At 44.3% G+C, this 24,428-nt stretch overlaps 2 protein-coding genes and 1 non-coding gene across 18 annotated transcripts in view; 1 reads left to right on the top strand and 2 right to left on the bottom strand.

Annotated features, from left to right (window-relative positions):
• Nucleotides 1–24,428, bottom strand: part of LOC126540634 (coiled-coil domain-containing protein AGAP005037-like) — a 592,903-nt gene that overhangs the window by 438,089 nt on the left and 130,386 nt on the right. The window lies entirely within an intron of this gene.
• On the top strand, nucleotides 3,950–4,091 carry LOC126541018 (U4 spliceosomal RNA). Its single transcript, XR_007601602.1, has one exon. It is a non-coding gene; the product is annotated as a U4 spliceosomal RNA (small nuclear RNA).
• Nucleotides 11,984–24,428, bottom strand: part of LOC126540632 (uncharacterized) — a 35,522-nt gene continuing 23,077 nt past the window's right edge. For 2 of the 3 annotated variants that reach the window (XM_050187474.2, XM_055076179.2), the window contains exons 4-7: nucleotides 23,415–23,510; nucleotides 20,824–20,865; nucleotides 13,751–13,798; nucleotides 11,984–12,096 (exon numbers count right to left, since the gene is read on the bottom strand). In XM_050187474.2, coding sequence (XP_050043431.1) covers nucleotides 12,049–12,096; nucleotides 13,751–13,798; nucleotides 20,824–20,865; nucleotides 23,415–23,510 — 234 coding nt within the window. In that variant the 3' untranslated portion in view covers nucleotides 11,984–12,048. The remainder of the gene's footprint in view (nucleotides 12,097–13,750; nucleotides 13,799–20,823; nucleotides 20,866–23,414; nucleotides 23,511–24,428) is intronic. The other variant, XM_050187475.3, reaches the window with a different exon arrangement.

Raw genomic sequence — 24,428 nt, forward strand, 5'->3', positions numbered from 1 at the left:
TGATTGAGAGCTGTGCAGAGGTCTTGCCTTTCATTTTCATAAGATGGGCAGTAGCACAGTTGGTGTTCTATGGTTTCCTCGACACCGCAGGCATGGCACTCGGCGCTATCAGCCATTCCAATCAGAAATGCATAAGCATTTGTGAATGCGACGCCCAAACGTAAGCGGCACAGCACTGTTTCCTCATTTCGCGGAAGACCTGGTAGCAGCCGCAGTTGCATAGAGGGATCGAGGGAATGCAAGCGATGGTGAGTGAATTCAGGTGTGTGCCACTTCTCCAATGTCAAAGAGTGCGCTAGCTTGCCTAAGTGTTGGGCTGCGTCGGTCCGCGATAAAGGTATTGAAACAAGGGTTGCTCCCTCGTGAGCTTTTCTAGCAGCTTCGTCAGCGAGGTCGTTGCCGGAGATACCGCAATGACCAGGCAGCCACTGAAACCCGACGTCGTGTCCTTCCGCGATCATGTGATGGTGCATTTCTCGTATCTCCGACACGAGTTGTTCACATGACCCGCGACGAAGAGATGCCAGAAGACATTGTAAGGCCGCCTTCGAATCGCAGAATATAGCCCACCGATTAGCCGGCTGGTTATTAATATAATCAACGGCACCTCGGAGGGCAACAAGCTCCGAACTAGTCGATGTTGTCAAGTGAGAAATCTTGTATTGGATGCTTAGTGAACGGGATGGTATAACCACTGCGCTGGTGGAGCTGGTCTGAGTGGAAGAGCCATCCGTATATATATGTACTCGATCGAAGTAGAAAGTGTGCAAACAATCCAGAGCTGCCTGCTTCAAGGCCTAGGTAGGCAGGTCGGTCTTCTTTCTTATCCCTGGAATCGTAAGACGCACTTGAGGTTGTTTTAAACACCACAAAGCTGAGGTTGAACGTGCAGAGGGTGTGAAACCCGATGGTAAGGAGGCACGATGGATGCTGACCTTGTTGGAGAAGGACGCCTGTGGTCGTCGTTCTGGCAGGCACGCAAGAGAGCTTGACTGCATCCGTGAAACATGACGAACATGGGCTCTAAGCGTTTCGGTGCTAATGTAAGTCGTCATCGGATGGTCTTGAGCCATTATAATGGTTCCAGCTGTCGAGGCGCTGCGCGGAAGGCCTAGGCAAACACGTAGTGCCTGCGCCTGCACGCTCTGAAGTTCTCGAAGATTTGACTTGCATGTTTTAGCAAGCACGGGGGAGCTATAGCGTAGGAATCCGATGAACAGTGCTCGATATACCTGTAGCATGGAGCCCACTGACGATCCCCATGTTTTGCCGGCGATGAACTTGAAGACGTGAACAATAGATGTGAGCTTCTTCTTTAAGTGGGCAACATGAGGGCCCCAAGTGAGATCCCGGTCTACAATGACGCCCAAAAACCGCTCCAAGAAGTTAAGGTGATGCGGATCTTGGGCTTCTGGCTCCAAAGTAGCGGGAACGCATCCCACACCATCAAAACATTGAAAACTACCGCAAATAACATTGCGCAAATGATTCGTCGCGTAACTTATAGGAAAGTGGTCATGCAAGAGCACGACACGCTGAGGCTCGTCCAAGCACTAGTAATAAGCCGAGTCACGTACGGCCTGCCCTACCACTTCCTTAGCCGCGAGGAGGAAAGGCAGGACGACATCATAATAAGATCAGCATACAAAGCGGCGCTCGGTCTACCCAAGGGGACGTCCACAGATCGCCTGCTAGCCTTAGGAGTACACAACACATTCGAATAACTAAAACAAGCCACACTAATCTACCAGAGGGAACGCTTGAGCTACACTCACGCAGGACGGGCCCTATTGACAAGGGCACGTATTTCCCCACACCCACAATTTATCAGCGAACACGTATTACCACTACCAACCTCAACACGAGCTCGAATAACAGTGGCCCCGATACCCAAAAACATGCACCCTGAATAGAATAAAGCAAGGCGAAAAGCACGCGCACAACATATTAGAGCAATGTATGAAAATAATCCCCACGTCAAACACAATATAAACGGACGCAGCAGCGTATCCGAACGTACACTCGAACGCCAGTGATGCCCAAAAGAACATCAGGAGGTACGCAGTGGCAATCGTCGACACGAAAACACAGCAACAATTTACGGCATCCGTCAAGGCAGGTACTCCGGCGGCTGCCGAGACTTTCGCCGTGGCAATGGCCCTCGTTCACGCGGAACGCACGCAAAAGAGCGTCACCATAATAACAGACTCTCAAGAAGCATGTCGCCTTTTTCTCCGGGGCCACGTGACCAAAACATGCCACTCAATAATACCGACGAAATTCGCCCATCATCACCGGATCCTATGGTGTCCAGGTCATACAGGCCTTGAGGGGAATGAACTGGCCGATTCGCTAGCCCGAGGTATTATTAACCGGGCCGACTCGACTGGGACGGTCCCAGGTAGCCACTGTAATGACCCCAATCCAACGAATGCCCGGGAGATTCTCGCTCATTAGCGTGCAACCAGAAAAAAATACCCTCCCTCTCACCCACAACTCAGTGGAGAGGAAGCCGCCAGCTGGCGCAAAATTCAGACTGGGGTATTCCCCCACCTTAAATTACAGAATGCCATGTTCCCCACTCGCTACAGGCCCGACTGCCCGTGGTGCGGAGGCATACCAACAGTACAACACATTACTTGGGATTGTGAATCACACCCGTTTGATAAAACACACCACACAATGGAGCAATGGGAGGCACAGCTAACCAGCTCAGACCTGGCGGGACAACAGTCCTTCATACGGCAGGTCAAGCGGTCGGCCGAGGCCAGCGGGGCCTTGGACTAAAGGGTCACCGACCACTGCACGTAAATCGTTTGTCAATAAAAGTTTCTTTCTTCTTTCTTCTTCGCTGTCGCTCTCGGAAGCCTGCGTTATGCGCGCGTTCCTTGTGCACGCAAGCTCTCGCCTGCGTTCTGACTGCGCCTCGGTGAGGCCCAATGAAAAACGCGCCAAGCGTCTCAACGCGCTCGCTTGTCCTCGAGGTGTTGTTCATAACGCGTAAGGCGCTCAGCAGCAATGGGCCACTCCAAAATCTCTAGTTGACCCACACCCAAATTTCAAGGTGGCCCAACCCCACATGCCAGCCCAAATTTCCAGTAGGCCCATTCTGAAATTGAAAAAAGTCGCAGTTTCGACGGAAAGGCGAAGCACCGATTGCGGTAGCAAATTAGTGGAAAGCTGTACGAAGTAAGGATAGTAATTTTAGCGGCCGCGTAAACCTGTAAACATTCGCTTACTAATTAACAATGATAGAATATCTGTAACTTTACCGAAACGACCATGAGAGCACCAATACGTAGGCGGCCGTCTCATGACCTACATGGCAGGCATGTCATGACCTATGACTTATGTTCGTCATTCAATCTCGTCACACTATGTCAAGTTAACAAAACGACCATAAGAGCATCAAGACGTAGGCGGCTAAATACATAGATACTGTCCGAGTGGCAAACATTAAATGCTTCGCATTTAATGTTTTTTCCCCCCGGGTTTTGTTTCAATTCTGGTTCGATACTGGCCACGGTTCTGGCCACGGCGGCCGCATTTTGACGGGGGCGAAATGCTACAACACCCGCGTACTCAAATTTAAGTGCACGTTAAAGAACCCCAGATGGTCTAAATTTCCGGAACCCCCCACTACGGTGTGCTTCATAATCAGAGCGTGGTTTTGGCACGTATAAACCCATAATTTAACCCTGTTCGCAGCAAGATCAGGCCGTATCAATGCATTGTGTAAGCGCTATAGCAGGTTTATTCAAATAGTTTTACATCAAGTATATATTCTAGATAAAAGAAGCGGTTGCAGTAAGCACATTAATCATAAGAATACAGTTTATTTTCACTCATCGTAGTATTAGCTGAGAAAAACACAGTCGTCTCACTCAAAGGCCTTGTCAATATAAGACGGTCTGTTGCAATAGGGTCAAATTGAAACTGAGTTTACGTTAGCTTTGCGCAGAGGCGGTGTCGTACCCTATGAAGTCATAACTGAGGGGCGACTATTGCTAGTTGAAAACTTTTCCCAATACCCCGCCGGGACGACGTGAAATATCGTCGGCCATGGCAATTTTTGGATAGCCCTACGGGGCTTCGTTTTCAAACCAAAGAAAGACTTTCAGAACGGCTGAAAACTAGTGCTTAATGTCACAAATGCTTCACGTCAGGGTCTCCGCTTCCTTTCTGTCGGAGGTAATTTTATTTATTACGAGTAGTGGCTCGTGCGGGGCTGCTGTTGTTCTCCAATTCTTAGGTTACCGGATGCAATCGCGAATAGTCTGGCTGATGTGGCATGAGCGAAAATTGCTGTGGTTGAACGCGGTTAAGCCAGTGGGTGGACCGTGGGGCCAGCTTCGCTATTGGCAAAAAAGAAAGCGGCGCTATGACACTGGTCGCCAAACGAAAATTCAATAATTTTTGCACATGTGGCGTTATCTTTTCAACCTACCCGCCGTGGTTGCTCAGTGGCTATGGTGTTCGGCTGCTGAGCACGAGGTCGCGGGATAGAATCCCGGCCACGGCGGCCGCATTTCGATGGGGCGAAATGCGACAACACCCGTGTACTTAGATTTAGGTGCGCGTTAAAGAACCCCAGGTGGTCGAAAATTTCCGGAGTCCTCCACTACGGCGTGCCTCATAATCAGAAAGTGGTTTTGGCACGTAAAACCGCATAATTTAACTTATCATTTCAACCTACATAACAATGAAGTGAAGTGATGCAATTATGTGTAAAAATAGAATGTGCTTATGGCTGTTCTTTTTTTTGGCATCTAACATCTTTATTTCGGCGCTTCACTTGTTGCACCAACAGGCAGCGCTTTCGCTTTTAACGTTTCGGCTGCCATTTCCTTCGTCTTCTCTTGCCGTTCTCTGTGCACGCGCACGTTTTTATTCGTATGCTCTGCAGCTTAAAGCTTTCATTCTGTGCCTGCGAATGTTCCGGCAATGTCGAAAAAACTGACGAAACGATGCAAGGCTTGCTGTGCGGCTGTGTGATATGGCAACTCGGGGAGCAACACAAGGGCGAAATTTTTCCGTTTCCCAGTGGTCGAGAGGTACGCACACTTTTTCTGCAACTGTTATGAAGGAACAAGCGCTGTGCTTATCAAAACAGCTATAGGACGAAAGATCTTCCGCACTTGTTTTCAAGTGAATATATTGTTTTGGTTTGGCGCGGCGTGGTAAGAAACTGAAGCTACTTGACCGGTTGATGCTAGCTGACGGGCAGACGGAAATTACGCTTCGGTATATGTTGGCGGTTGCTCTTCATTTTTTTTCCACGAGTAGAAAACTTGCAATTTATATTTGCCGAAGGTATTTGAATGCTTGCTGCACAATCTGGTTACGCTGGAGAGCATTCCGGTGGCCGTTTTATTTTTTACATTACCACCTTTGAATGGTCAGGAACACGGCAGAAGTAAAAGAAATATCAATTACGTAGCAGTCACCGTTCGCGTTTTTATTACAAGAAATTCGATTTACCTATGTGACGACATAGGTTTGTTCTACTTTTCAACCCGTGCCCAGAATGGCAGATTTTTTTTTTGTCACTTCTTCGTGCTCTAAACTTTGGTTTCGCTTTAATGCAATCTTAAATCATGAGCACGCGGTATTTTGTCCATTGTTCAGATGTGAGAAATGACAAAATGACGCTAAATGGGGAGTTCTGGCGGGACTGAGATGGGAGCAGGTGTATAGCGGTTACGGTCTGTGCTCGGACCAGTTCAGAGGAAGGGACTTCGCTGACCCTGTCGTGGTCGGCTATGCCGACTGTTGGAGCGGAAGGGCAGTCCCTCGTCGATGGAGGTAAGCAAACCAAGTTGTTAGTGGCTGCCAATCTGTGCGTCTGTTGTTCATTATTTTCGCACTAAAACCACTTGACTGCGCACGGCGCATGTGTCACGAGCACGGCAAGCGCTGTTTTTTCCTGGTCGTTTGCTACGGCACAGGGTGGCCTGTAACGTTAGGCAGCGAAATTTGCTCCGCGTGCGCCAAGAAACCGCGTGCTTGTCAGTTTCTCGTTATCGCTTGCTCGTCTGCGGCGCGCGGTGTTACCCATTATAGGCTAAACTTAAAAGCCGAACAGTTTTCGCAGAGAGTGAACGAATTCCCGTTCGTAAAATGTCGCTCTTCGCAAGGCGCTGCAGCGTACACGACACGGCGAAGCCAGTTCTCGCCGCGCGGTGCCGTCTTCTCCCTAAGCTTGGTTGGACCGCTTCATAGCAGAAATTCTTCCTGAGCAAAAATTCCTACAATGTTGCCCAGCAGCTTTAAACTATTGGAGGTTAGTTTTGCTCTTATGGGTATTTTGCAGAAAAATCAAGCCAAATAAAACGCTCAATTACCTAATCCTTAACGAGATAAATGAAAACTTTCGTCGAACAAGAAATTTAGCTGCAAAAACTCATGCCGAATATTCTCAACTAGATATTGAGAAACCAGCAATGCTGAACATGTTACACGAATATATATCAGCACTGAAACTTGGAAGCTAGCCTAATAAATTTTGGGGGCGTGTTTCTACTTGAAATCCTGCAACCAAATATAATCTGAACCGACCTGCATGGATTAAAAGCACTATTTTACGAAAACACTTGCATTGTTTGTCAGGTGCACTTGAAATTCGATAATTAACAGGCTTGTCACATCGTGTTTCCATAAACCTGAATCGATATCAAATGGCACGCATGTGTTGCCAATGGAGTTTGCTTTACAGTGGAACATGACACTCAAGCATAGACAGGGCGCGGCGCTTGTCCTGTGTGCCTGTGTGCAGTGCTCCTTTACACAACGTGCAACTTGGGCGAAAATGTGCCAACTAGCGCGACAAGATGTTCTGATGATGTACCTGTCTCCACAGGTTCTACGCCGCCGCAGCGAGGCCAAAAGCGGCAAAATATACTCACCAGAGACCGCAGGCGTCCTCAACCGTCTGAGAGATGATACACAAAAGCATCGCGCATGTCAGCGAAGTTAAAGACCTGCCGAAAGTCTACCGCCGGGAAAGCACTAGAGAAGTTGATGTACCATGTGAGCCCAAGTTGTACCAACTCTTGCAGTGTCAGGTGACGCTTCATTATCGCATGCAAAAGCGAAGGACAGGAAGAAATGTTTTCAGGAGCACGTTGGTGTGATCGCGCACTTGTGCGATGTGTCCAGTGTACTTACTCAAAGATAAGCTAAGCAGCAGTGTACTATACAATCTTTTGTTCTGATACGTGTCGCACAGACGAACTGCAGTAGTTCTGTTATGCGTGGCTTACGCTGTACGTAAACTACATAAATCTGGACCTCAAAAAAACAGCGTGAGAGAAAACGCGCTGCAAAAAGAAAGCTCCAAAAGCATGAACGTTAATACAAAATTTCTTACTCATATTTTATTTTCCTCTTTTTGTAATTCCGATACTTCTCGGGGCAATCTCTTGACTAGCCTATCGGTAGAAACTATTTTGGCATATTTCAACATTTGCATAAACATCGTGCAACGTATTCTTTGTGCAGACCGTCATTGCTCCCACTCTTGTACCCTCCTCTTAAACATTATTACATTGCTACCATACATGGATCTTGGGATGCTAGAATCTTCTTGAGCTTACTTCAGTAAAGTTGCGTAAGTACTACTGTTGCTCGGCACTCTTCAGTGGTCTCATTTGTATGGCAAAGTGGGGAAGGGGGGAGGCTCCTTTCGACAAAGTCACGAATAATCTTAATAAGCAAAGAAAGCATGTTGTGCCAGAAACGAGTGTTCTAGAAAAGTTGTAATGCTTTCGCCTCCTTATTGTGTCGACACCTAAATTCTCATAACGGATGACCTCCAGCCAGTGATGAAACTCGTAACATAGCTCTAACACCTGTCCTATGCTTCAAACAAGTCGCACAAAACTGAGCCTATTGTCTTTGTTAAACAAAGTGCGTAATGTACATTCAGAGTATTCGAGGAACGTCTTGAAAACCATTCAAAAGAAATCTGTTCTGAGCAGGTCGCCCTGATGCATTGAATGCAGCCGAGTTGCGCTGATTTTAGAAAACATTTCTCCATGTTCCGAAGCTACACGTTCAATAATACCTTTGTGGTCACTCTGTTCTTGCTCAATCTCTACTGATGATCGACCGCCGACTGACACGTGCTTCTATATTTACTGTTTCTCAATAAAAAAGTTTAGCGCTATTTGTTGTAATTGTCATGGAACTGTGTCATTTATACCTAGACGACATTAGAACAAACAAAATGCATTACACATTTTAAGAAACATATGCAATATGCTCGCGAGGAATTTCGTATTGATATCTTTTTAGCAATGTTACAGATCTGAATGAAACTCTAGTGATCTTACAGACCATGCTCTACCGTCTGTGGCTAGGCGTTGCCTTTACGAACTCACATGCTTTCCTCATTGGAATGGCCAACAGCCCCACGTGCGACACATGCAACATCGACGAGACGCTGGCACATATTATCTGTGTCTGCCCGCGATATAGTGCTCAGAGACAAGTGATGTGCAGAGTACTGGACCAGTTGGACAATCGTCCACTATCAGAACTAAAAGCTTTAGGCCAATGCTCCGAAAGAACATCTGCGATGAAGGCCTTACTCACGTTATTAAGGTTCCTGCGGTCTACGGGGCTTCACGACAGACTGCCGGTCCCTACCGCTCTGTAGTGTACGCGCTTTGTTCGTGCTTGTCTCTCTTTCTATCTCCCCCTTCCACTCTGTTTCTCTTTTTATCCCCCTTAACCCTTCCCCCTGCGCAGGGTAGCCAACCGAAACTACCTCTGGCTAACCTCCTTGCCTTTCTCTGCATTATCTTATCTCTCTCTCTTACATGTTGTATTGCGAAACAACCACATGTGAAAAAATACTATAAACATTTTCAATATAATTTGCTGGATATTTATCGGTGCACAAGGAGAGCTATGGAGAAAATTGAGTAGGTACAGCATGTTGTTTCGACCAGCAAGTATTGCCGTTGTATAGAATAAAAGAAAGCAAAATTTTTTTACTTGTATGGAAGAAGAGTGATGGTGCTGCTCTTGATAATCTTTTTATTATTGACAAACAACTGTTGCGACAAAAATTGCTTTGGTAGAGTTGTGTTGCGCTCAGCAAACAAACATGGCCTCTGTAGCAATTTTCGGTCCACGAGAAGTTGTAAGAAGCTATCCTCCGTATGTATGGTCGTAGTGCAGAACACGCCCATTTGTACTAATGAGACACTCATCTCTACATTACAGTATTGTGTATTGAATGCCTTGTTGTACGATAGGTTGATAATAAAAACAGTGAATAAACTATATTTCTCTACCTACTAATGTTTTGTCGGAACAAAATAGCGGTGCGGCATGGCACGCTGGCTCGTGCATTTTGAACAGAAAACGATAAGTTTTCACACAGGCGTTGCACATTTGTTGTACGAAAAGAAAATGAGAAGTAGGAGGGGGTTGAAAACGATCTGTAAGAGGAAAGTGATCTGAAAAATTAATGCAAGCGGTGTTGCTTTCCGTTGGCGCCTGCAAAGAATTGTGCTCGTCGAGCGCATAGCAGACGGCGAGCGGGATGGCGTTTCTCCCTCGCGCATCAGCAAAACCGTTGCCATGGAAGCAGACTTCATTTTTTCTTTGATTGTTTTCCTCTCGGAGTTTGGCCTACCAAGCAACAGGGGAGAAATGGCGCTCGTGACGCAATTACCGTTTACCTGGGGGTATACCAGCTGACCTAGCCATGGTTAAACCAAGTTTGTCGAGTGATAGCACGGTTTTGCTTTCTTTGGGAAAGGACACAGACACTGCTCAGCGCCGTCAGCAGCTACCACATGTAAAATTGCACCACAAGGCAACACACAGACGCTGCATAGTGAGGCAGCAGCAGCGAGCGAATTGACCTTCATGCTGCGTCTCGTTTCAACGCGAATTAAGCGTCGAAAGCACAGCGCATGCGAAGCTACCGGCATTCGGCGCACTTTATCCACATCGCAGATCGCTTTCAAGATGTGCGCGCCCACGCAGCATACGCAGCAGCCGCTGGTAGCGACAGACTAACCTCCGTGTTCAGAAATTCAGCTTAACTTGAAGCTCATGCTTGACTTGATATAAATGACGCCTGGTGCGAACGCGCCGAAGACGCTCATGGCGTTTATTTTGGTGCGTTGACGACAGGCGTCGTTAAAACCAAGTCAAGCATGGGCTTCAAATTAAGATGCATTTCTGAATACGCGGGTAAGTGCCAGTTTGATCTTGGCTGAGCATGTAGGTCAGATTTACGGAACCTGGCGTTTTATGAGTTTGTACCTGGAGTAGATGAGTTATCGCTATCACGTGGCACTTCGATTCTTGTCTGTTGCGCGTCTTGGTATTGGCATGTCATTACGGGCTATGACGTGGTTTCTTTTCATTTTCTCACTACATATATTTTTTAATGCGTCAGCATTCTTTGGCATGTACTCCAGCCCCATCACGCGGAAAGTGTGATGCCTTGTATTTGCACAAAAATGCGTAATTTGCAAAGTTAAGACATTTAATAATTGTAATAGTTTAAATGTAAATTATTGGTACATTTATAAGCGATAAGAAACAATGTCAAAATAGAGAGTACCCATAGAGATACATAGGGCTCCTCAGAAATTGCATTGGGTAGCTTATAGTAGGGGTGGGACAACTGAAATTTGGGGCTGGGTCAACTTGAAATGTGGGGTAGGCCGACTTAAATTAGGGAATGGGTCAATTTAAATTAGAAATTGGGCCAACTTGAAAGTTGGACATAGGCTAAATTAAATTTGGGGGCTGGCGAAGTTGAAATTTCAATGTGGGACAAATTAAATTGCAGATGGGCCAACTTAAATTTATAGATTGGCCAAGTTGAAATCTCGGGTGTGCCAACTGAAATTTGGGGGCGGGCCAACTTGAAATTCGGTGATGGGCTTACTGGAAATTTCGAGGTGAGTCAACTTAAATCGAGAGTGGGCGAATTTGAAATGTGGGGGTGGGCCAAGTTATATTTGGGGTTGGGAAAACAAGAAATTTAGACGTGGGCTAACTTAAATTTGGGAGTCGGCCAACTTAAAAACTGAGGGTGTGCCGACTGAAACACGGGGGTGGGCCATCTTGAATTTTGGGGGAGGGCAAACTTGAAATTTGGACATGGATCAACTTAAATTTGAGGATGGGCCAAGTTAAAATCTATGGGTGTGCCAATGGAACTTTAGGGGTGGCCCTACTTGAAATTTGGGGGTGGGCCAAGTTGAAATGTGGGGTGGGCCAACTTGAAATTTAGGGATGGGCCAACTAAAATTTGGGAGCATGCCTATGCATACTTAGACAACTCCAGTAGGGTGTTTGCATTCATTGATATTGTTGTTTCTGCTACACGAAAAGGAGTAGCCATCACCATTATAGGGTAACTACATCTGTTTATTTTATTTTCATTTCAATAAAGAGAAAGGGTTATATGGACATAGGCATGATAGAGCCAGAGAGAGATATTTCGTAAGAAAAAAAGGCACAGAAGTCCGCCTTGTACTCCGTGTTTGAGAAAGCGGGAATGGGAACAACTGGAAAGCGAGAAATTGAAGAAAATAATGGCAAGAAAGAGAAAAAGGCAGATGCGTGTATTTAAGGTGACCAAAAAAATTAAAAACCTATCATTGGATTAGCATATTCAGTTCATTTTCTCTCAGAAAAGGCCACAAATGCCTTCATGGCCTAATGCCCAGAATATTTCGGCCATCAGTCGAAAAAGAATAATTTCATAAAGAGGCCAGTTGAGCTTCAACGATTTAGCCATTAATTGCCTCCATCGAGAGTGCAGTGGGCGCCATAATTAAGCTGGTAGGGTAGGCTCATGTTATGCGAAAATATCATGCTCGTGCGCTTTATTGGGAGAAGATAAGCGTTGCTGAGTACCAACGTAACGAGGATAGAAAATTTCGACACTGCAATTTGTGTGTGATGAAAGTAGTCATTGTGTGGATCACAGAAGGAAACAACCATGTGCCGAACATCGCGTCGACCGTGACGTTGAGCCTTTTATTGTTTATGATAGTCGGCAACCAGCGATCACCTAAAGAGATTCGAGTGCGGGTAAATTGTTTTAACAACGCAGTTCTGAAAAAGAGGGAGAAAAAAAAACAACACAGACAAATCAGCAAAAGCTTACCTCACGTCAAAGAAATTTAAGCAAGACGCGACGTATCTGCTCTGTAGTTCCTGTGCTTGCTTTAATCACTAGAGTGCCAAGCAACACACCAGGTTGGGCCTAATCATGATGCAAGCAGTCTATTTTTTGTTGTTTTCTCCCGAGGCACCTTCGATTGAAGCAAGGAAAACATATGCACTTTACACGACATCAGTGGCGTGACCAAGAATTTTTTTTCAGGGCGGGACACGGCACTTGTTTGGTGGCGGAAGGAGGGGGAGGGGAACGAGTGGCTGCGCAGGTGGGATTATGGTACACATAAATTCATACATGAAGAGGGGGGGGGGAGGGGCACGTGTCTGGAGTTCCCTCCCAACACTCTTCCTTATCGCGTCGTGCTACTTCAGCCGAAATTTCCATTGCTAAGTCCGACGTGACGGAAGTGGTGACGTCAACATCACCGCGACATACTCGGGAGCGTTTCCATTAGATTCTATGGCAGTCGGGCAAGGAAGCATAACGTTATGGATCGAAGTGCACAGGCCTTGGGCTATCGAGCAGGCGCCAGAGCGATGGTTAGAGCGAGAACAACAAGGCGCATGCGCTCAGGATGTCTCGCCGTGAGGTATCGATCGAGTGTTTCGCGTATCAAACAAAACGAAAACTGTGATATTCGTTGCATAAGCTATGGAAAATTACCACGACGTCATTATTCTCATCCTAAAAAAAAAAAAAAAAAAATGCGCCATTAAAACCTGTGGCACTTTTGATAATCCTATTATGCCTGCACTAGCTGAAACTGATGACAGCGCAAGTTTTTTTTTTTTTTTGTGATGTCTCACTACGCAGATTTTCTGTTTGTTTAAGCGTCAATGTTCAGCTGCCAGCGCGGAGCAAGGCAACGCTACAGTCTGGATAAGTTGATAACGCGCTCAAGTGAAAAAAAAACTATATGTATATATATAAACCAGCATGATAAAGATGCGCAGAAACAAATCTGCGCACTATGTGAAAGCCATCGGTCGCGGCTTATCTGAGAAAGCGCAACGCTATTATGGGCACAAACACGAGAGTATGCTCCCAGGAGATACATCTCATTTTACTAATCAGTGGCAGACATGTATGAAGTTGCGACCGTCTGGCGCCGGATACTGCCAGGTATAGTCATCGGCTGTACTTTACATCGTCTTGAAAAGCTTTTCAGGTACATGATCTGTCTGCGAAACTCTAGTGCAGGCGGACAAGTCCTATAAGCGAAAGAAAGTTTTCTCATTACGTCTGTGATAATTAGACACGCATTTTTTTTTCTCCGCGAGATTGTTACGAAACTCGTACCTGAGGCCTCGAAAGTTATAGTTGTTTAGTCAAGGATCCGTTGCTTTCAGCCCGAGCGCTTCTGATATTGCGAGAGACTACTAAATAGCGTGCGAGTGTGGAATAACCTTCATTAATATGGAAAGTGCGTGTATCCCATTTGCGTGGGCGTAATAATATTGTATTTTGAGCAGTGATGTCGGTGATGTCGCAGTGATGTCGGTATAAATTCAGATAGCCGCGGAAGAGTGGTAAAAGCAATAAATCAAGAACAAATCAGTCGGAGGTTGTCTAGTTTTCGGTACGTACTTGAAATTTGGCCAGATGGTCCATCGTCGGCTTTTGTACGAACTTGATCTGAGAGGTAAAAGTACGAGAGAAAAGCGTTCAATGAGTTCAGTCTCATTTTCTCCCGCAGTATTGTAGAAGTATGGAGATACATACCGAATGTGAGTAATTAGATAGATAGATAGATAGATAGATAGATAGATAGATAGATAGATAGATAGATAGATAGATAGATAGATAGATAGATAGATAGATAGATAGTGCCTTGAGGTGATTCTAAGCTGTCTCTTCACGGCTTTTTTCTCACTCTCTTGCACATGGTGAAAGGGAAGCAATAATAGAAAAAAATATATAGAGTGCAGAATGCAGATATATAAGTCCGAAGGCTTAGCTATTCAGTGACGGTGCGCACATATGCGTATGCGTCTTGCTCTTCCCCAGTTCTGCCTAGCAATGACAATGAAACCATGAGTACTAAGCTGTGACTAAATGGAACCCTATGCTGACAAAATATGGCGCCATTTTGCTTTATTGAGCAGCATATTGCAACCCACAACCTCTTTACTTAAAAGCACTACAATGTTATTGGTATTTATTTTTTATTAGTTACATATACTGCCATCTTTGATAGTAAGATATCACAGAAGTGAGCACATACATATTTTCGATCAATTGAATACATTCTAGATGCAAAAAAAAAAAAGAGGGGACTTTGGACGTGCCGTTTCCGATCAGCAATTATGATTGTCTTCGATCAGCAAATATGACAGAATAGTTTTTTTCATTCTCGTAATGTCTGCAACCAATAATTAACTTGCGCAGGCGCTTTCAGCCGGTTATTCAACTCCTGTTAATGAAAAAGCGCTACATGAGTGAATGTTGACTAAAAAAGGTTCAATTACTTTCACTAAGAGAACATGCAAAGAAAAGCACCAAGTATATCGTCCTACCAGCTTGAATATCTTTCAGACGTGTCTGCGGCGCCTTCAAATAAGAATGCGTAACTTTCACGCACTTATTCACAGTCTTTCATAATCCGTGGCTGCAGGGGTTAATTAGTAAATTACCCAAAGGGACGCAGCAAGGCCCTGCTCCACCGGCGGCCGGCAGCTTCAACGAGTTTCGCGCATGCGCAGTGATCGCCGTGGCCGACGCTTTTTCTTTGTCTACCATCAACTGCTGTCGCGGTTCGGCCAACAGTTGAGTCCAGCTTAACACCAGAAGTTAATTTTCCACTGTTGAAAAAAAAAAACATTCGAAGCACGGAGTTTCCTACATAGATTACCACGGCGAATTCTGGCGCTGCAATCGTTCAGCCCCCATGGGTATGATTGGAAGTACGCGAAGTTGTCTGATCTTCGTGCTTGTGGACTCGGATGTTCTTTTTTTTGTGTGCCATGTTTATTACGCTTTGTATGCCTCCGTTGTCGTAAATTTCAGGGCAATTTATTCTGTTTGAAGGGCAGAAGACGCTGCGAACACGCACATTCGCTAGTAGTTGCTATGGTTCAGCTTGTCGAGGTGGCTAAATGGAAACGTTCCAAGCGTCTCAAGGCATTGGCTTGCCCGCGGTAAATTCACAAAGAAGTTCTATGTTGCTTGTCGATGCATGCGTCCGTGGAGTAATGGTTGCAATACCGGGCTTCTGTGCTAGATGGAGGTCCTGTGTTCGAATCATGCCGTCTGACAATTTAGTTAATCTGTATGTAATTATTGACTAGCTGTATACGTTGTTGAAAATGACGAGCTTACAAAGTCACGAAGCCGTGTTTGAAGTCAGAAGGACGAAGTTTGAACAAATCCACGTACAGTCGCGGACAGAATATTATGGACCATGAAATCTAAGAAAAAGCTGAATATCTCCGCAACCTCACAACGCAATCTGGTATTTGCATTTTGGACCTCGACTAGAATATGCTAACAACGTTGTCGTGGGCAGTTTTACTGGTTACTGCTACAGGCTGCTCGGGAATTGAACGTTTTCGGAGATCCCGTGGTCCATTTTATTCTGTCCGCGACTGTACATCCTATAACTTCCATGCTGTCTGAAGGGCCCCCATTGCAGCTCCCGTAGACACTAGCGCCAGAGGTCCCTCTAGGAACTATTGTATGAAACTCTACACTTCTAGGCATCGGACTGCAAGGAAACTGGCTGTTTTTAAACAAGAACCATGCGAGTGGCTTGTTTTACGGCGGCCGCTCCTCCTAGAGAGAGCAGACGACGAAGTATTAGCGCCTGCATGGCGCGAAACTGGTTGCGGAGAAGGCGTCACACGCTCCGGTGTTACCTTTAAAAGTACACCACTCTGTAAATGCATCATGGCTGCGTACCGAGCTGTTGGCCTTTATGAGAAACATCTAGCTCTTTTTAATCCAAAGGAGCTTGGGAATTTATTCCTCTTGACGACGCACACAAGAAAACATAGTGTCGAATTCAACACTGCTCGCCGATATCTGCTAAAGGCACTCTGAAACAATTTGGATGATTTTGTACAAATTTACTGAGTCCTTAGAGTAGGCCCTGCTAATTATTAAAGGACACGTTTAAGCGTTCCGAATAAAGCGTGTAACTTATTTTAAGGTTGTAAAAATGTGCATCGCTACCGATCGCAACGGCGCCGCTCCTCTGAGTGAGCCGCCACGTCTCCATCGGCCCGCGTGACGTCAGGTGGTCAAGTTCTCCGACTGACTGCCCGCGTTGCGTCATCGATAATTTTTCCAACTTTATGGTGAACAAATGCTGTCCGTAATAGTTGCAATGACGGTTAAGGTGTTTCGATAAAAAAAAAGTAACGGAAAGAGAATACACAAGGACAGAGTGTGAGAAGGGGTTGTGTATGCCCCACCTGCACCACTAAAGTATCGCAGGCACACAAGGACACTATGTCACTACACTAAAGTACTTCCGGCACGCAGCAAGTGTCGTTTTCTTGTGCTACAAAGTGGTCCGCGTTCATGCGAGCTGCACGGTCAGTGTTGGTCTCGAGGTTTCTCTTTGCGAGGACCATGAATCGCCCTTGTTGCATTGTGCGCTGCAAACGCATTGATTGGCGAGATGTCAAGCTGCGACATAGTGTCCCACTGCAAGGCAACATGCCAGAGGAGTGGCTGCAGCGCATCGGGCTGCGGGTATCCGATCGGCCGTCACTTCACGCTGGAGGGTTACAACAACAGCGGAGAATTTTAGCGTCTCCGATATTCCGGTAAATGCAGGCGGACTGGGCATTTTGCCGGATGGGTGGAAGGATAACCGTGAGCGGCTTGCAGAGTACAACAACCTGGTGGCACAGAGCGCAGCCAGACAAACACTGAGTTAATATAGCAGTAGCCAAGTGTATTCTATATTTCTGCTGGTGTAAATTTTAGGCAGCAGCATAATCGTGAACACGCAGTCTTTTTAAATGTTCAAAATGTTTTACACTTGGCTAAATCAAAATGAGCACCCTTTGGCTGGTTCAGCTCTGCGCCACCAGGTGGCGGCACTGTGCAAGCCGCTCTCGTTTACGCGTCCGCCCATCCGTCAAAACGCATAGCTCGTCTGCGTTTGCCGAAATACCAGACACATTCGGCCTTGCGGCAAAACGCTTGCAATGCCTTCTGCTTGGATAGATCTCGCTGGGGATTCCCAGCCAGACGGCTACCGGAGAGGTTGGAGAGGCTTCGCGCGCTGTCTCCAAAACAACCGAAAGTAGACAAAATGACGTCACAGCATGACACAAAGCCAGTGGAGGCGGAGCTTAGCCCTAGTGCTCGGCGAACAATTCGAGGAGGAAAATCACGCCTAGGGGGAGAGTATCGTAATCATCAGCATCTCTCCTAATATGAGACGCGTCACCTTAGTGTTGGCACGAATGGTTTACTGTAGCTGTACCCTACGCGTCTACAAAATTTGTCCAAACCGCATCAGGGATCCTTTAACATCAGACAAATCAGGGGATTTAATTCAATATAGATGTTGATGTGGGCTTTTGTGCAGTCTTTAGGCGTTTCCAAAAAAGTAATTCTTTAAATGTGACTGTGTCTATATTTTATGGACACATGGAATGTCCATTCCGTAAATCTACTTGTGAAAGCTACTTGAACGGTCCTATGAACTGTGTATCTGTGTACTTCAGAAAATTGGCACCTCCTTTTACAGGCTTTATGGGGATTGTCAACGCAGTGTGTAACCTCGTAGCAGCGTGTTATGACCGTTCTACTGAAGCACGACGCATAATTTCAGAACCCGTAGCCAGAGCCACTGCCAATTGTGCCCACGTAATAAAGGGGCAAGATAAATTCAGGCGCGACGATTATTATCAGTATTATTATTATTATTATTATTACTATTATTATTATTATTATTATTATTATATATTTTTTTAACCAAGCACACAAAAATTCAGCAAGAACTTGGGCTTTAATTAATAAGCTGCGAGGCAATAGTGCGATACCTGCGAATTTCTTAGAATCTTTTTCAGAGAAGCCAGATATAGTGATAGATTATTTCAATCGTTTTTTCACGCGTTTTTCTAACACAGCGAAGTCGCAGAGACACACTTGCTCGCTCAAATGAACAGCTGAAGCATCTGGTTTTTTGCCCACGTTTTCGAAGGAAGATCTGAGGAGAATAATTTTCAGTTTCCGACCTAATAAACAACCAGGTATAGATGGGCTGGCTGTGGCCACACGCAGAAGAAATTTTGACACATTAGCAGACATACTGCTTTTTATGATTATTGGTTTTATAAGCACCGCATCAATTCCGGAGACATTAAAAACGGCGATTATGAAGCCACAGTATAAAGCAGGAAAAGATGAAGTTGAAAACTATAGACCTATCTCTGTTTAGCCTAATCTCTCTCAAATACTGGAAAAGTTTCTGTTTGATTGTATGACTTCTTTCGTAAAGAAATTTTTAATCCCAGCACCAAGACAGTTTGGTTTTGTTGCTGAGCGAGGTACTATTAGACTGTTAGAAGAGTTCACCAATGAATTATATTATGTTTTAGATAAGAACCTGTATAGTTGTGCTTTATTTTTGGATTTAGCAAAAGCGTTCGAAACTGTAAATCACGACATTTAATTGGAAAAGTTGTTTCGTTTGTGTTTCAGGGAACACTTTTTTGATCTTATTTGCAATTATTTACATGACAAGTCACAGATAGTTTTGGGCAGTAAAGAAATTGTCAGCGCTAGGAAATATATTACAGCTGGGGTTCCACAGGGATCCGTGTTGTCCCCTCTCTTAATCAATTTATTTATGAACGACTTTCCCACGATAATTACAAAAGCCACTGTGTATCAATATGCAGATGATACGGTTCGTCATATGCGTTATGAGAAAGCTATTAACGCCCTACAGAATGCAACTCATAAGGTCATGCAATGGTTTGAAGAAAATTGTGTATATGCCAGCGCTAAGAAAATAAAAATCATCTGCTTTCGAAGTCAATTAAAAACTTAAGAAATAAGCTTGCCAATATTTCTACATGATAAACATTGTATTTAATGTAAATGCACTGCTATAAAATATGTGGAGACATTCAAATATCTGGGTATAACGTTCAACAGCGGCATGTCTTGGCAGCATCGCATGGCGTTTTTATGTGTCAAACTACAGGGTGTTGCAAATCTGCTTTTCAACATAAAGGGTCTAGTACCTCTAGCAGTCAAGAAAATGATAGTTCATGCACTAGCGTACAGTGTGCTGAGGTATGGTATAACGATCTTCGCCTTTTGTGCCGAGCGCTGGAAAAATCGGATTGATAAAGTACTAAAAAACACATTAAGAAATGTTGCTTATGGTACTACACTACATGATAACAATGCTTTTCATGAATTATAATTCTGCACATTCGAGGATTTATTTACCAGAACGGTTATTATGCGGCATAATTGGAGCGATGAATTCAAACAGGCATACGATACACCTCGATTGTTAAGAAACAAAAAAACGTTTTAAAGTACCCTATTCCACTACTAAGTATGGAGAAGCGAGAAGTGTAGAAATCCCAAAAATATTTAATTATTTAGCTGATGAATTCTTTTCGGCAACTTAAAACAAATCAGTTGAAGAAATTATTGATGAAATGTTGAAATTTAGTTCTGATTCTTTACTTAAGTTGTTTATGTGTTTGTCTTTGTTTACTATGTCATTGTCTGTTAACAGGTAATACTACCAACCATTCTTCTGAAAGTTATAAAAAAATGTGTTATTATGTAAATGACTACCTTTTCACCTATCGTGTAAATATGAAACCACATCACTGTACCGACTCTGCCGGGCCTAGTCGCATAAGTCCTCGTGGACTTAGGCCCGTTTCTTTGTTTTGATTTTGGATGTGTGTAAAGAAACTATTATTATTATTATTATTATTATTATTATTATCTTGTTTATGCAGTAACTTTTCTTTTTTGTTTCTCGTCCCATTTTTTTTACGCATAACTTTCTTGTAGTTCTATTATAATCTTTTTTGTTTTTATGCGCGCCAGTACTCAAACCTCAGGGTTGTTCCTAGACACGGTAAATAAATGATTTATTAATTGTTTGATTGATTGGTATTACATCTTTTATAATGCTTATTTTCGTGATCTCGATACGTTTTTATAACTCGTTGTCATTTCTCTCTCCCGATCTTTGCGCTGTTGTTTCATAGTTTCACACAGTGTTCAACTGCCTTCCTCCTCCTTTTTCTTTTGCATTTACCTTGCGGTTAGTTCTATGTCCACTCTTCACAATTGTTTCTTTTTGTTTCATTGTGAATGTGTGTGTGCGTTTCTTTACTGATATTCCCCTGCAGCTTTTTTTTTCTGTCTTTCTTTTATTTGGGCTCTTAATGTATGCGTGCGCCAGAACTCAGACCACAGGGTCGTTCTTGGGAGTGATAAATAATAATAATAATAATAATAATAATAATAATAATAATAATAATAATAATAATAATAATAATAATAATAATAATAATAATAGTAGTAGTAGTAGTAGTAGTAGTAGTAGTAGTAATAATAATAATAATAATAGAACCGTTCAGCAGCATCCGTCAAGGAAGCCGTGTTTCTGCTCGGTTTGATGAAACTCGCAGTGAGGCTCCCACGCCCACTCAGAGACGTACCTGTGGAAGCGTTCCCCCGACGCAACGAACGACACGACCGGCCTGTAAGGGCAGCAAAAATAAAAGACGGCTGTTCTGTACCCAAAATGAACAAGTGTTAAACACCATTACGTTAGGCGCGGCTGTGCTGGACACGGGAGCGCAGATCCACGACTTCACACTGCTGCAAACATCTGTATCGCGTAAAGTAGACCTACGCCTCGACGTGATTGTGCATTTATAAATTTGCAAAATGATTTCGGACAATTGCAAACTTAACTATTTTGCATTTCATCTTTGAAATGAACACTCGTTGCTTGCAGAAACAGCGCCACATGAGAATAATTACTAAATTTAACTAATATACTCGAGCCTCGTTATGACGAAGCCGCATCCGACACAAAATTACTCTTGTGATATATCCGATGTTCGCTATAGCCGTGTCTTCGGTACATGCTAATATACTTCGCTATAGTCGATTATTCCCTTATACTCATGTTTGTTACATTTAGGTACTGAGGTTGAACCATTCAGCCGCTATCATTGCATAACCCTGATGAGCAGTCGCATACAGCAAAATATAATTCAAACACGAATATGTAAGCAGTGTCTGAAGTGTTAAGTTGCCCTAGTAGCAATGATATTTGTCACCTTAAATAGAACACATTACTTCGTTTGATTTTCTGTGTGTTCTAATTCTTTTGAAAAAGTAGTGTTTTCTGTTCTCCGGTCAGCCAGGACAAGGACGTCCAAAGTTAAAGATACTTTAATTCGGACAATACACAGCTTAGAGAATGGGCTGCACAGACAATCTCTCATTTATTTATCGCTTAATAATGCTTAGTTTAGGTAATTATCGTAGCCACATAGAGAGCGAGGGAAGCCCGCAACAACCTCCTATAATGTATATGTAACGATGTGCATTTGATAACAAGTTCTAGATAACAGTTCAAGACGATTGTGCTTGCTATAGTAGCGAATTGCAATACGTGAAAACGCATACATTCCAGCCTCAAAATTTACGTTAGGTCGTTGAACAGAATTATTAAGAACCCTTTTTTTTTTCTTGCAGCCGACATCAATCTCTCTGGCTTCCGCGAACTGCAACCGGAAGAATACAACATTGACGACAGGCACAAATGCAAGGCGTTAACCCCGAGTGAAGGGCCGAGCCAGAGCATCAAATAATCAAAGCCTTTTATAGGGGGAGATTTGGAAATTTCACTTTCAGTTTTTTCTAAGGTACTTAATACGCCCCTAATTACGGGGGATTAACACATGTCGGCGCACACCCTATAGCAGTCAATTGTTCATGAGGATATTTTTTTTTCTGCTTACAATTTCGTATTCTGAAATCTGGATAGTGAACTTGGCATCAGAGCAGGAGCAATAGCAGAAACATGGCGATATCAAATTTGCACACCTTCTCAATCACGCTGTACAAAGCAGCAACGGTGACATTTTATGTATAGCTCCCTGTAATTGAAGCCATTCCTTTCTTTTTCTTTTGCCTGCCGCTGATGTCGCAAAAAGTATCCTCTGCTCTCTATACCGTCTGACAGTTAATTGTACCGGTCGGACACGCGGGATAAACGAAACTTTCGGCACTTTGCTAAAAAAAAAGCATTTTCTTTTTTATGAGGTAACGTTTTTCGTATTCTATCTGCTAAACCGTACTCAGTAATCACACTAAAGTGTACGCGACAGCAAAAGAGTGCCACAGCAATTGATGGTACGGTTTTTGATCGAACCGTAATCGAGAATAAAAAAAAGGAAATCAAATTTCTCACGCAGAACATGTTGAAGCTCCCGGATTGCGCTAGGTAAATTGGTTCACTTCCCCCCCCCCCTCCCTTCCCCTCCTCCAGGGAAATATTGACTATCCGGCTTCTTTCAATGTAGCGCCGAAAATAGCTGGACGTCGTTCTGCACAACTCTTGCTTTGGTGCCACAGGCCTTACGGTTACGAAACGTCGGCTACTGGAATTGCCGTACGAGATAAGTAATAAAACAGAGAATGGATCGACGGTGGTTTAATCGCCCGTCACTGTGTAGGCGTGAAAAAATAGTAACCGTAAGCGTAAGCGTCACTGGCATTGCAGCTAGGTGACGCAAGAAAATAGCGCTGATCCTCAAGGGCAACCAACTATATATATACGTGTAGCCTGGCGTCCTGAAACAGTTTATCGACAGCTAAAAATTAATATGCCGGATCATGTGACGTCGAGGAAAGCCGATGCTTGGGTTTCGCGAGTGTGCCGCCACCTACCCGCCGTTGGCAGCGTGCGTCCTGGCTCACTGTCTTGCCAAGCCTGCGCTGTCTCAACGACCGATCTACTCTCACGCTGAGAATAGTGAACATTGTAAAGGTCACTTGTTATTCAAAGCAAGGCGGCAGGTTAGACTACTTCGTATCTCGTTAAGTTTCCAGGGTGTATAGCGCGAAGTAGTTACCAAACGACAAAAGACAGGTACGTAGGTTAAGTCGAAGGTTGCTTTGTGATTTCGTATTACTTTTCTACGGCTTATGAAAACAAAAAAGAAGAAATCAGTTAACGCGCTGAGCAAAAAAAAAAAAAAAAAATTAAGATGAGAAGAAGAGTAAGGCAGACCAATGGAGGCTTCAGGCAGCGGTTCCGAAATTCGGCGATGGTGAGGTTTCCCGTGATGCAGCCGATTACGAGCTTCTCAGCCATCACCTGGTCGAACTGGAAGCGCGCAAGAAGACTTGATATAGAGGGTGACGACAGCCAACGTCCGTGTTAAATTGATTGATTGATTGATTGATTGATTGATTAATTATTTGATTGATTGATTGATTGACTGACTGACTGACTGACTGTTTGATTGATTGATTGATTGATTGATTGATTGATTGATTGATTGATTGATTGATTGATTGATTGATTGATTGATTGATTGATTGATTGATTGATTGATTGCATGTAACGTCCCAAAGCCCCTCCGGGGCTATGAGAGATGCCGTAGTGGAGGGCTCCAGGATGTTTTTGAGAATCTGATGTTCTTGTGACGCGCTCCTAAATATCTTAGTTCATTGCTGGCAGCCGAACTCGCGACCTCGACATCAGCAGCAGAGCGCCATTGGCACTGAGGTTTACCGCAGCGAGTGCGTGTTAAGTGCTTATAGCCTCATGAATATTCACTCTTATTTGAGTTATGCAAGCAAAAGATGCGCGAGGGGATTATCGCTTGCGCACTTTCACGTGTCAAATCAAACTAGAGCATCGTAGTTACTGTTGAACGCTGAGAGTTCTGCGTACAAGCAGAGTACAATACACGAGTGTTTTCTTTCTTTTTTTGCATTTTCTCCACGTCGACATGTGGACGCCACGGCTCGGATTAGAACCCCGCGACCACGGGCTGAGAACAAGCTATGCCTCGTGGCAAAGAGAGGGTTCAGGGGCTATATATAAACTGAGTCAGAGGACCCAAGTCTGAGGCATCCCCGACAAAGTTATACACGAAAGCTTTCGTGTAAATCTACGCCCGCTGTATCTGAACTTCACTTCGAATCGCTCTACGAAAACGTATTGAAAAATGCGTGGCCCGTTATTAGCTTTACTACGGCTTTAGAATTCAAATCTCCTGACCAAGCATCGCCGCAC

The sequence above is a fragment of the Dermacentor andersoni genome, chromosome 2, assembly GCF_023375885.2.
Source record: "Dermacentor andersoni chromosome 2, qqDerAnde1_hic_scaffold, whole genome shotgun sequence".
Lineage (NCBI taxonomy): Eukaryota > Metazoa > Arthropoda > Arachnida > Ixodida > Ixodidae > Dermacentor > Dermacentor andersoni.